This window comes from Gadus macrocephalus, chromosome 16, assembly GCF_031168955.1.
Source record: "Gadus macrocephalus chromosome 16, ASM3116895v1".
Lineage (NCBI taxonomy): Eukaryota > Metazoa > Chordata > Actinopteri > Gadiformes > Gadidae > Gadus > Gadus macrocephalus.
Genome location: NC_082397.1, coordinates 10,077,480 through 10,090,939, shown reverse-complemented (window position 1 = coordinate 10,090,939; position 13,460 = coordinate 10,077,480). Strand labels below are relative to the sequence as shown.

General features: G+C 44.1%; 1 protein-coding gene across 1 annotated transcript; it reads right to left on the bottom strand.

Moving 5' to 3' along the window:
• Positions 1-5,663: 5,663 nt before the first annotated feature.
• LOC132475178 (zinc finger BED domain-containing protein 4-like) lies at positions 5,664-8,362 on the bottom strand. Its single transcript, XM_060076184.1, has 2 exons — positions 8,219-8,362; positions 5,664-6,981 (listed from the first exon to the last, which is right to left on the bottom strand). Exons 1-2 carry the CDS (start codon positions 8,360-8,362, stop codon positions 6,331-6,333), a joined length of 795 nt encoding a protein of 264 aa, XP_059932167.1. The 3' UTR covers positions 5,664-6,330.
• Positions 8,363-13,460: the final 5,098 nt, after the last annotated feature.

Below are 13,460 nucleotides of genomic sequence, written 5' to 3'. Positions count from 1 at the left end.
ATGAACAACTCAGTTAAGAATTGGCTCTGGGCGCAACGTTTGAACAAACTTAAACCCCCTCAGGCACAGTTGATTGCCAAGCCTTATTTCATCAATTCCCATTTTTCATTTCAAGTTACCAAAGTATGCATACCTTCCGCATTGATGAGCCTGTCCCTCCAGTAGCCAACTGCCCGCTCCTCCTCTGACCGGCGTGAGCTCCCTCGAACAGAGAAATTGACGGCAAAATATTTATCGCCTGCTCTGCTGTCAGTGGGGCAGGGGGTCCACCTGAAAACAGCTTTCGTAAAGCAGTGCTTCCTACTGCCGCCTGCAGCACCCCCAAGCACCCCAAACCTTGCCGCAATCTTTTAAAGAAATTCCAAAAGATTGTATTAGTGACATTACTACTTGAATAGGAAAACGAGGTGGAGGTGTGGGCAAGTGGTTGAAGAGCTGGTTTCGTTGACTGGAGAGGAAGCTCAGGAACCGGCCTCAGAACAGAAGATGGAGCCTCTCTGGGCTCACGACAGTAGTTCTCCTGTGCTTGTTCCCCTGTGCAGTGCCTAAAAGTGTTACCTTTTTTGTATAACAAAGCATAATATCAGATGACAACATGGCTACACAGGAAATGGCACAGATACTAGGTTATTATTGGCTGGGTAAAGTGTTTATAAACTCAACATCTTGTGATTGTTGCAGTATTTATCAGTGCTTTTTCTCCATCACCATGATATTAATAATAATGACTTGCCGGATGTGGGGGTATGGCTCAAACACTGGTGCCTGACTCCATATACGCGCCTTGATCCACAGTACTGCTCGTAGAGTTGGATGAAAAGTGCCTCAAACACACGATTGCAGTCAGGTCACTGTGCTGGGCTTCTCCCTCCTGCGAAGTATTTGCAAAGGTATTGAGTAGCATTAGTGCAAGTACAAGACATGATGTAATGGCTTGCATTATTGTCATGCTTGCTCAGAGTATTCATTTAGAATATATTTGTTTGTGAGTGTGAGCTTAATTCAAATTGTACAATTTATCATATGTACAGATGATAAATTGTTGTGTTGTTAGATCTATCGTCTCCTGTGTGTACAGGGAAATATGAAAACAAGCAAGAGAGGAGATTTAACACTGGTTATGTTGGCTGCCATTGTCATCTCTTTTATTTTACACCACATCAGATATTCTTAGCATTGTTATCAAAATTAACTACTCAATCAATAAATAATCGACACAATTTCTTCTGTATGAATCGGAATAAATAAACACAATAACCAATAACCAAAATACACCTTAAAAAAATACACCTGCAGATAATTACATTAATATACATTTTAAATATAAATGTGACTTAGGGCTGCAACAACGAATCGATAGAATCGATAAAAATCTATTACTAAATGCGTTGGCAACGAATTTGGTCGTCGATTCGTTGTGTCGCGCGATTAATAAGTTACTCATAGGCGCAGCACTGTTTACAGCCAGCCGCCGACAGGTTGGTTCACGGTTCATGCACGCCCAGCTTGTATTTTGGTCATATCTTAAAACTGGACTGTAGGCCTACATAAAAGTGTTGTACCTTCACTGTCTTTGGGTTAAAAAAACTCCTTCAACTCAGTATCCGTCTAGTCCAGTGATCCTCACTATTTTTTTGACAAGAGCCACATTGGCATTGCAAAATCAAAAGGAGAGCCACTTTTATGACCACATGCTAAGTCACCTTTGCAAATGTGCATTTCTTCATATAAATTGGTGTTACGTCCCAGACTTAAGGGGATGAGGGGAGTTGTTGTCAAAGTCTGTGAACAGTATTTCTGCTGAAGCCAAAAAAACAGTCTTTCACTATTTCTGAGTCGGAGAAAGGTTTTTTAGCCCGCGCCAGAATCCACATAAGACCGCGTTACTCGCGTAAGACGCGCATAAAATCGGCAATTTTTCCATAGGGAACCATTGGTTTACGCGCGTATGAGGGGCGTACATGCGTTACATGCGTAAAAGACGTCATAAGACGCCTCTGTTAAGCGCTCTGCAGTGGAGGTTGTGCGGTGGATTAGATTTTACTGCTCACACAGTGAAGCAGTGAGCTGTGCAGTTTTCTTAATTCTTAGTTCACTGCCAGGCGGGTACATTTCATTGAATTTTGGATGCGCCGTTTTGAAATGGCGCTCCAGATTGCTTCGTTTGAAACCGGCACGGGTTTGTTTGCAAATCAAACATAGAGGGTTCATACCGTGCAAAACAAACAGGAATTCGTCCGTCCACTTCTCTTGAAATTTTCTGTGCTCATCTTGTATGCTTCTTATTTTTCGTTTTTTAACACCTGCCGTTTCTCTGCCCGTCCCCTCTCCGATGTCTTCCTGCTGATTTTTGTCCTTAGACTTATTTCCCTCATCCACTCCACTAGCAACACTGTCTGTCTGTTCGTCTGTTTTTTGAGTTCTTTTTCTGTCCCTTTTTTATTAAAAACCGGTCCATTTCGTATTTCAGATGGCAAGCGGAGCGTGCGGAGCTAGCGGAGCTTACGTAGCCTGCCTTTACATTTTGAGCGGTCACGTGTTGTAAACAATGCCACACGCTTGCGGGCTGCGTTGCCAGGTTTGACAGGTTGACAATTCCCCCTTTAGGGATCACCATTAAGGCTTAATACTTTTAATTTCTCCTTCATTGTTTGGGTGAAGGGACAAGTATAATTCAGATGTTTGCGTTTTTGTAGTGCAATGTTGTACGTTTATGAAGCACATTTGAAAAAATGTATTGGCTGTGTTACCACATAGGAAGCTACCATGCGAGCCACCAATTATAGCTTGACGAGCCGCATGTGACTCGTGAGCCGCGCAATGAGTAACGCTGGTCTAGTCCAACCGAAAACTCTGTCAGCTGCTGCTGCTGCAGACGTTGTGCAGACGGGCTCGGAGTCGGCACCGCGTGCATCAACAGTCATTCAAAGCAGAGGTAGTAATCACACAACCGGACGGTGTAGAAAGTCCCGTCAGTTAAAAATAGTAATGTCGTTTTTAAAGCCATGTTAAAATCGGCAGGATATAGGGCTAGTTAGCTTAAAAAAAAAAAACTAACCAATGGTCACAAACAGTGTCAAATGTGATGTGTTCAGGTCGGCTCAGTAATATGATTGATGCGTTCAAATGCAGCAGTAAAAAAAAAAGAAAAATTGAGATTTTGGTGAAAACTTGTTTTCCCAGTAATATAAAATAGATAGTAAAGATAGAATTATGACCTGTTTAATGTCCTATCTTGAACTATCATCATCTTATCATCTTATGAATTTGAAGTAATGTTCAGTTTTTGAATAAAGATGCGGCAATTCCAAATTTTTTATTTATTTTTTTCTATCCGATTCATCGATTAATCGAAAAAATAATCGACAGATTAATCGATTATTAAAATAATCGGTAGTTGCAGCCCTAGACTCTTTACAGATATACTGTAGTAATCGATAACACTTTCAGTGGTGTTTAATGCTAAGTCTGTAGACCTACCCATTTTAATTACAGCAAATTACCCAAACAAATAAGCAATTCATTATCTCAACTAAAACAATAATAGGTCTACTTTGAGAGTGAATAACAGTATCAAAACAGGCACCATCAAAATAGCCTACATTTAAACAACACGTTATCTGTCCTACACCATTATACATTGCTGTACCAAGTGATATAAATGTGCTGGTTGTATAAAACACTAGTAAATCCTAAACTAAGTCATAAAATCTGAAGCGCTTTGTGGCCTCATACCTAGTTCAGGCGTTCTCATGGCGACGTAGGTCAGCAGGCGTCTTTGTGGCGCCTGTGACTAAATTATTCAGACGTCCATGAGTAGACGTCCATTTTGTCTGAATTTCCGTATGTACGTCGCCGTGACACCGCCGCTGGTGGACGGAACTTCCATGCAGTCGCCGTGGCGTCGCTGCTGGTCTCTCGTCTGCAGTCCCAATCAATTCCATTCAAAATTTCACACGTTCTGACGGCGGCGTAGGGTAGACTGCTCCTTCGCCTCTTCCAGGTTATCCTTAGTTTTGGCACTATCCAATGTCGAATGTTGAACAATGTCGAATGTGACGCAACTGTGAGGCAAAATGTCGGAAAAAGCCGAAAAACTTGCGCAACTGGTCAGAAATATTCTCGGCGGTTAGCCGGTTAACTGTTGACATCCCTAGTATGTAGAAAATTTTCCTCTCTTATGCAGGTTGATTGCAAGACTTTTCAAAGTATATCTAAGAACTTATCTCTTTCTTTGTTGGTCTCGCTGATTATCACACTGGACATCAGATGTCAAATTACTACAGAATATTAAAATAATGCCTATGTAATTATGACATGATAATTCTCAGACTGAGGGGTGTGTGTGTGTGTGTGTGTGTGTGTGTGTGTGTGTGTGTCAGCTTCAAAACTAAACTAATCTTGCTTGTTGCACCCTCCGTAGGTCAGCCTCAAGAAGAAACTTGGATTCTGTGAGTCACACAATTGGGCTATGAAGAAGAAACTGCGAACTGTAAGTCACCATTTTCCATTATTATGTTTGGGCCTGTTCATGTTTGTTGGCTTCATGGATGGTTGAATTGACATGTTGGGAGAGGGTTAATCTGAATAGTAAGGCCTAAAAAAAAAAAAAGTTTGGTTCCTGTTGGTTGTCAGTTGAGGTCATGGGTAGGTAGGGATTTTTTTTATTTTTTTTATTTTTTTTTTTCCAGCGGCAGCGAATGATAGGTAGGTTGTTTTCATTTAAAAACGAGAAAATTCGCTCATCCTTGTACAGAATGAAGAGGTGCTGTACCAAAACGTAATTATAGTTTGCATCAAAAATTTTATTTTTTTTATTTTTTTTATAAAGCTCATAAAATAATTTGGGTCGCACATAAATTGACAGGGTCGGTCGGAAACCGGAACCAAACAAAATTTTTTTTTTAGGCCTAAGGCTTTTTGTTGGTGCCTGGGATTAGTAAATTAATGGTTCTATTTTAATTAGGTAATTGTATTACTTTGTTTTGGTAAGAAGTTCTAAATATTTGATTAATTGTGCAGCCCTATCTTGTGGATGTTTGGTTTTTTATGTTCACTTGAAAACTTTGTGTCCTCCTCCACGTTCCATTGCACTCCCAATGCTCTTTCTACTGGTAAGTGTTCTTGATCCAGGGTGATTTCTTTGGCTCTCTTTTCCTCAGGGATTGAGCTCGGCACAGCTTGGCAGTTGCTACCTGTAGTTTCTCACGGGAGGCTTCTTATTGCACATTGAAGGAGCTTTATTTCGTTCCTGACGAACACAGTGTGCAGCTTAACTTAACATGGCAAAACCAGTGCACATCACTGACTGAACTTGTTCGGCGCTTTACTATAGGCTAACTAAAACGTAACAACAGAGAGTTGCTGCCACCTAGTGGACCACCGAATTAACATGTTTTAATTACTCTTTCCAGTTATCACATCCCTCCCTCCTTAAACAGATTATACACAAAAAACGATATACCCTTTTTTTTTTTTTTTTAAGGAACATTCTAACAATAAACACATCAGTTTCTTTTCTTGTTTGATTTGGTGTCCATATTAAGTAGGGCCCGACCGATATTGATTTGAGTGCCGATGCCGATTATTTTCAGAGAAAAATTACGATTTAATCGGCCGATTATAAAAAAAAAAAAAATAAAGCATATAAAACGTATTTTTTTGATACCTTAAATATACTTTAAACACTTTTGATGAATATGTGAATTGAATGCAGAACCTTTGAGTGTTTTAGAATACATTTACAGTCAAAAATGAGTGCAAATACAGCCTTATCTTATTGTCAATAAAATAAAATAAAAAGATCTTAAAAAAATGAGTGCAGGAACTTATTTTTATTGGTAACATAGTTCTAACAAAGGAGTACAGGACAGTACAGGAAGAAGAACTATTTTGTAACTATACGCAACATCTTTGAAAACAAATCAATAATAATATAAAATAACTGTGTAGGAACGAGGTAACATGTTGTGTGGGGCAAGCAGCATATTAACATTTTGCACAACAATCTTTTGACATAAAGTGCAGGAAGAACTTTTTTGTAACTATACACAACATCTTTGAAAACAAATCAATGATAATATAAAATAACTATAGGAACGAGGTAACGTGTTGGGCAAGCAGCATATTAACATTTTGCACAACAATCTTTTGACATAAAGTGCAGCAAGAAGAACTTTTTTGTAACTTTACACAACATCTTGGAAAACAAATCAATAATAGTATAAAATAACTATATTAACGAGGTAACATGTGTTGTGTGGGGCAAGCAGCATATGGATATTTTCCAAATAGAATTCTATTTACAAGCCCCTGCCAGTCATAGAATCCTTAATATTGCCACTTCAGCAGAGGCACGTTGTAGTGCAGGAAGCACAGCTTTTCAGCATTCTCTCCCTTGAGGGAGCTGCGCTTCTCCTCATAAATGTTGCCAATGGTACTGAACACCCTCTCACTAGGCACAGAGGAAGGTGGACAGCAAAGGTATCTCCTGGCCAGGCCCGACAGTCCCTTGAAGCGGAAACCGTTGCTCTTCCACCACTCCAGTGGGTTCCCCCTTTTCCGGTCTATGACAGGCTCCCTCATATACCGTTCCAGCTCTTCAATGATCTCCTCTGGTTCCTCGTCCTGAGTGGTTGAAGAGAGCATGCTGTCATACAGACTGTCTAGAACACTGTGGGCCCGTCCCTCCTCCACTCTCTGTCGTTTTGGATCTCCCTCTTCTTCACAGGCAGTGTCTCCTTGTGTTTCTGGTGGATTCCTCTGTGCTTCTTCCATTACCCAGGCTTTGGCTTGACCTAGTGTCTCTGGTGACAAGGGCTGCTCCTTGTAGCGTGGATCGAGCAGACATGCGAGCACCACCTCTTTTGCCTCTTTCACCTTAGAGAACCTTTTCTCCAGGCTCTCCAGCATGGTCTTTCTTAGAGTCTTGATTCCTCTGCTGTTTGGTCCCTCTGACTCGAGTAAAAGCAATGCTGCTTCCTGCATTTTCCACAGAGAGAAGTTGCTTTACTCTATTTGCAACTTGAGAATACACTTCTCCCATCAGCTGAGTGCGGAAATACTTTTCACTTTTTTGAGGATACCTGTGCTCTGCCACGGCCAGGACTCTTTTAAAACCTTGACCCTCCACAACGGCATAGGGCAATATATCAGTGGCACTCATTTCCATTATTAGTTTGTCCAGCTCCTTTGTTCTCGGGTCATTTAGGTTCCACTTTGTGTTCCTATCAATCACTTGTGCAAGTGTGGGCTGATTAGTTTTCTTAGTTAGTGCTTCTGCCTTTCTTTGTGCTTCATGAAGAGCCTGTCTTTGATTCCATATAAGCTTCATTATGTCTAAGTCTCAAGTGTTGCCATAAGTTGGTTGTGTTTCTTGTTTTTTGACGGCTTGATCCCTGGCTCACAGAAGCTGCACATGCATTACAAACTGCTTCACCAGTAGGGCCCTTGGTGAAGTAGTCCCAAACCTTGCTATGAGTCTTATCTGACATCTGTAAAAGGAAAAAAATGTCAGAAATATGCATTGGCTTAAGAAATAAAGTTAAAAAAAATATTTCTTAAGTTACTTGGGGCATTTTGAAACTCGGATATAAAGCATTTTCCATCTGCAAGGCTTATACATAAATATACCTTATTTACAAATTATGGATTTATAATAAGCTACCGCAATCAAATGTAAAATAAATAAATAAATAAATAACTCCCAATGTGCTGCGCTCGTGAGCAGTGACTAACACGTGCGCACTGAGCAGTATGGTCTCACCGTTGGAGTCTACAGTATAACAAATTAACATGGCCTCGGACCTAAAGAAAAACAGGCACAACATGCTCAAACAACGCGTCTTGCGTACATTGGTGAGGTGAGCTCGCAGCTGCCTGAGCGAGTGTGCTTTCATGTTGTACGGTAAAATTCAATCTCCTCTTTTTTTCTCCGGCTTAAGTTGCTAGTTAGCAAGGCTAGGTTAGCTTTACTGTATTTGAAGGGTAGTGGGGGGTTAGGTGTACTTTTCCTTTTTTTAAGCATGACCTACACGTTAAAAAGGACCAATTGTTCATTACACAAACTAGTTATAAACTTACAGTGGGGGGAAACTCTGCTCGGTTCATCCAATGAGCTCAGCACATTCAAGCTACATGCGCTCCGGTGTTGTGGTATCTCGACGGGGCCGGGTGTCTCCTGTGGTGGCGGCTGCGTCCCTCGCGGCGGCGGCCGCACCTCTCGCAGCGACGGCGGCAGCATCCCTTGCAGCGGCGGCGACCGCATCCCTTGCAGTGGCGCCGGCCGCATCCCTTGCAGCGGCGCTGGCCGCATCCCTTGCCGCGACGGCAGCCGCATCTCTCGCCGCGACGGCAACCGCATCTCTCCTGCCCTGGGACTCCAGTGCCGGGTCCCAAAACCGGCGGAAAATCGGGCAGTCCCTCCCGATTAACAACGGGACCGGTAGGTGGGGAACAATCCCCGCCCGGATCGTGAACACTCCGTGTGGGGTGCGGACAACCACGTGGCACGTTGGGTACGTCCGGGTGTCCCCGTGGACGCAGGCCACCTCCATTGGTTCCCCTGCCTTCCCACCCGCCAGGTCGGGGTGAAGGAGGGTAACCACACTGCCGGTGTCCAGGAGGGCCTGCGTGTCCCGGTTCATCACCCGCGCCGGGATGGTCGGACTACCGGACGTTCCCTACGCCCAGCAGGTCGCCAGCATACAGGGCCGACCCGTCCCCACGTCCGCGTCGGCCGGCGGCGCCGTCCCGTCCCGGCCTCGCGCTGCGGCCTTGTCTCCCGCTGCGGCGGCGGCGTCACTTGCGGCGGCGGCGGCGTCACTTGCGGCGGCGGCGTCCCTTGCGGCGGCGGCGTCCCTTGCGGCGGCGGCGTCTGTCCCGTCCGGGTTCGGCATACCGAATGGGTGGGGTACTTCACCGGGGGGTCGTAGTGGGATCTTCAGCTTGCCCGCATCCTCCACCATATGTGGCAACCCAGTACTCGATTGGGCCAGGTTCCACGGATGAACGACACATTTGTGTGCGGGATAAGCCATTACAGGCATTTATTTAACAATCAACTTATATACAATGAAGGAGACGCGGTCTCTAGGGCCTCCGTGGGCCTCCGTGGGCCTCTAGGCTCTCTCGCGGACACGAGCACTTCCTTCTCCCTTGCTCTCCCGTCTGTAGCCTCTTTTATGCAGGCTCCGGGCCTTCCTCCTCCCAGCCGCCAGCTGTCCCCCATCCCGCTGATTGGGGGGAAGGTCCAGGTGCTCTCCGTCGCCGGCTGGTGGGTGGGGGTGGTATACCCCGTCCTTCACGGTCCCTCAGGCCCGTCCAGGCCGAGGTTTACGTGGCGGGATGCCACAACGTCCATCCATTTTGAATGTGCATCTATGAGCACAAAAAACTTTCCGGCATAATCCACGTGAATACGACTCCAGGGCTTATCAGGCCAATCCCAGGGGCGTAACAGAGCTGGTGCCGGGACGTTGCGATTCTCCTGACATGTTGTACAGGCCTTTACCATATCCTCCACCTCTTTGTCAAGCCTCAGCCACCATACGTAAATCCTAGCCAATGCTTTCATCCCGGAGACTCCGGGTGGCATTGATGAAGTTGTCTCATGGCACTTCCTTGGCCTGGTTTTGGCACAACCACTCTCGACCCCCACATCACACAGCCATTTTGAATACTAAGTTCAAGTTTCCTCACCTCATAAGGGGCAAACTCCTCCCCTTTTTCTTTTGCTGACCAGCCGTTGTGAACCATTTCTCTCACTCTCGATAGTACTGGATCTTTGTCTGTTCATGCTTTCACTTGATCAGCTGTCACAAGTGTGATGTCAGAGCTCTCCAGCATGAGAACCCTCTCTTCCGACGTCTCCACTTAAGCTGTATCTGGCAAAGGAAGGCGGCTGAGAGCGTCTGCATAGCTGTAATGTTTTCCTTCTGTATACACTAATATTCGTAGGCTTTCAGTGGGCTAGATTCCATTGGATGAGGAAGCAAAAAAGTATGTAACTATAAATACACACAAAGGCTTGTTCACATACAGAGTGCTACCTTTTGGCGTTTCATCATGTCCGGTTATTTTCCAACATACCATGGAGGGACTGCTGCAGGGCATCCCTCATGTGGCCATCTTCCTAGCCCACCTTTGGATCCTGGGTGAGGCCATTTGTGGTACTGCTTTCATCTCCTTGAAAAGTGACAAGGGCTTTTTCGGTCTGTCACTATAGTGAATTTCCGTCCATAAATGTACGATCCGGGCGGGGCTTGTATTTTTTCTCTGCTGTGTTTAATGTTCGTGAGGTAAAACCTATGGGGATTTCAGTTCCATCTGGCATGTGGTGTGACAGTACGGCACCATCCCGTATGGTGACGCGTCACATGACAGCACAATGTCCTTCTCTGGAACGTAATGCCCCAGCACCTGAGCTGACTGCATGAGTTCTTTAGATTTTTCAAAGGCTGCTTGTTGTGCATCTCCCCACTGCCACTTTGTGTCTTTTTGTAGCAGTTTGTGCACCGGAGCAAGGACAGTAGACCGATTTGGTAGGAACTTGAGAGATCTGGTTCACTGTCAGTTCGTAGTCTCCGCATAGCCTTGCTGTGTCATCTGGCTTCAACACAGGGACCACCGGCGCTGCCCACTCAGCATATTTTACTGGTTAAATTATCTTTCCGGCAAGGAGACGGTCGAGTTCACCCTCAACTCTCCCTCTCACGGCATATGGGATGGGTCTGGCTTTAAGAAACCTGGGGGCTGCTTCCTTGTCCACATATATTTTTCCCTAGTTCGTCTTTGAAAACCTCCGCAAACTCCCCCAGTCTCGTCTTTAACCTTGAGTATCTGTGGCTCTGGTCTCCGCTGTGCCATCTTTGGGGTCTCTGTCCGAACATGGTGGATCTGTGGTTCTGGTCTCCACTGCAAACCTGACCTCCTAATCCAGTACCTGCCTACTAGACTAGGGCTTGAACCTGCCACAACTACCAATGGTAAGTTCTCTACTAGCTGTTTATGCTGTAAAGGGGTGGCCCGAATGCCATTTTCAGGCTTCGAATACTCGTTGGTTTTTCTGAGCGAATATTCGAATACTCAAATATTGACAGTATCTGCATATTTTGTTGAAGATTTAATAGCTTTTGAACGTTAATTAGTAGGCCTAAGTAGGTTGAAATTCCTTAGTTTTTCCCTGTGAAAGCGAACAGCTGTTGCTCCGTTCCAAATCAGCTGTCCTCTGCCATCTCAGCCCTTACGGGAGCTTTTCAATTCATCCTGGAACGTGCATCTTTTCAGGGAATTTGTACAATAAATCCATAACAAATACCGAATATTGATTGTCTTATGTGCCCATATTATATCCATTATATTGACCGGGTATTCCCAAGACGCTCACGCTCTGCAGCAAGCCAGTCACAGTTGATTGGCGCGGCGCTGTAAAGCGAACGTAAACACACAACTAAGCTAAGGTTAGCATTTCGCTAAGTATTACTTTTCCTCCAGAGATCCCGCTAATGTTGTGTTATAAAGTAAAGGGAAACAAGATATCTATTCCTCCTCCACCTCTCCCGCTTCTCTGCTTGGTGTCGCTGACGCTTATAGTTTGCCCCCCTCGCTCTGGTAACGTCACATACGTGGAAAAAAAATAAACGAAACTCTGAATACTGATTTAAGCTTCGAATACTAATTTTCTGAACGAGTATTTGAATATTCGAATAATTCGGGCCAGCCCTAATGCTGTACTTTAACCACTGCTGCTCCCACAACATTTAATTTATGTCCTGTATATGTTTTTAGCCTCACTCTACATGAGCGTAGCTCTGGCACCTCCTTCCCCCATAAGGTTTTGTACACAGAGTGGTTCACTACTGTTACCCCACACCCCGAGTCCATTTCAAATTGCTGTTTATCCCCATTAACAGACAATGTCTGTATAAATGGCTCCTCTGCTGGTATGTCTAGTTCATCTAATTTGTGCAGTGTGAACATGACTTCACCTTCGTCCATGTCGCCCTCCCCCTGGCTGACATAATGTGTTCCCTGAGTTTTCACATACTTCCCTGTTGGTACTCCACCCCCTCTAGCCTGTGAAGCGCTAACCGAGCCACCTGACCTACACACTTTTTGAATGTGGCCTGCATTATCGATAACACTATCGAGTCCCCCCCCCCCCCCACATTTTTTTGGCCGGTAGGTCCTGTAACGTAATATTGTGTCCCTCGAGTTGCCTCACGGCATTTAAGTCAAATCAATCCAATCACTGCAGCTTGTCCACCAATGTTTTTGAATGGAATTGTAAGCAAACAGGTGTTACAAGTAAAACAAGTGAAGTCAGGCAGTTAACTTTGCTCGCGAGGATGGCTGAATGGGCAAAGGGTGAAAAGCATTTATTGTAAAGGGGGGAACACAACCTCAATGGCCAAGCACAATAGCATTGTGCATAAAATGAAGGCCAATTGCAGTAGCTTCGACTGTCTCCGAGTCTAAAAGGTTCCTGTCTCCTCCTTCTCCTGTCGCACCCCAGGCGGGCCCGTCTTAATCATCCACTCAAAGTACTAGCGGTAATCGCACACACAGACATTTTCGCTAGTCGCGTCAGTTAAAAATAATAATCCAATTATGAAATCTGTTGTATCGGCAACATACAAGCTAGTTATTTTAAAAAGTAAATAAAGTTTCAGATGTGCTGCGTTATGATGTGTTGAGGTTGGCTCAGTAAAACGACTGTTACGTTATCGTGATGCGTTCAAATGTAACATAGAGAAACGGTAAATTTAGTTCTTGGTGAGAAACATGAGTAATACTGTATTACTCATGTTTCTGTATTACTAATACAGTTGTATAGTGCTCTAATCATTTTAGTACAATTATTTATTTCCTAAATATTTTCCTCATCACTAAAAACGCATCGTATTTCCACCAATTAATAGAAAAGTATCGATAGTGGTATCGATAAAGACCCAGTCACGACTGCCTTTTGAACTCTTGGTTTTGCTGATTGGCACGTTTAAAGAAATCCAAACTTTAGCCAGCACCCTATCCCAGCCTGAATCTCTGGTGACTCCAACCATACTGCCAAAAGTATGGCAACATTCATGTGATGTAGCTGCAAGGTTTTTGAGAGTAGCGACTGAAGAAAGGGACAAAGGGTTTGGATCAGAGCAGCATGTATAGTCCATAGCTCTGTAAATCAGGACGATGGTTGCAGGAATCAGGAAGATAGGAGTTCTGGAAATATGGTTAGATTTTTATTATTTTCTCTCAAACACACTTACACACTAATCTTTCTCTTAACCGCTCAGTATCTATAAATTGTCAACTCTAAATGTTGACTCTTAGATTTGGTTAATGTTGTAATATGGTTGGCTTTTTTATTTGTTAAATAAACATGAGAGTCATCATGAAATGAATGGTACAAAAAACCAACAGTAACAAACTACTTAAAGGTAAGTCTGTTGGATGTGTTTTGA

Bases quoted from the DNA above. Each gene is read 5' to 3' on its own strand.
- LOC132475178 (XM_060076184.1), bottom strand. From the start codon at position 8,362: ATGCGGTTGCCGTCGCGGCGAGAGATGCGGCTGCCGTCGCGGCAAGGG. The intron at 6,982-8,218 runs GTGCGGCCGCCG...TGGAAAATGCAG, and splicing joins TGCCGCCGTCGCTGCGAGAG to GAAGCAGCATTGCTTTTACT.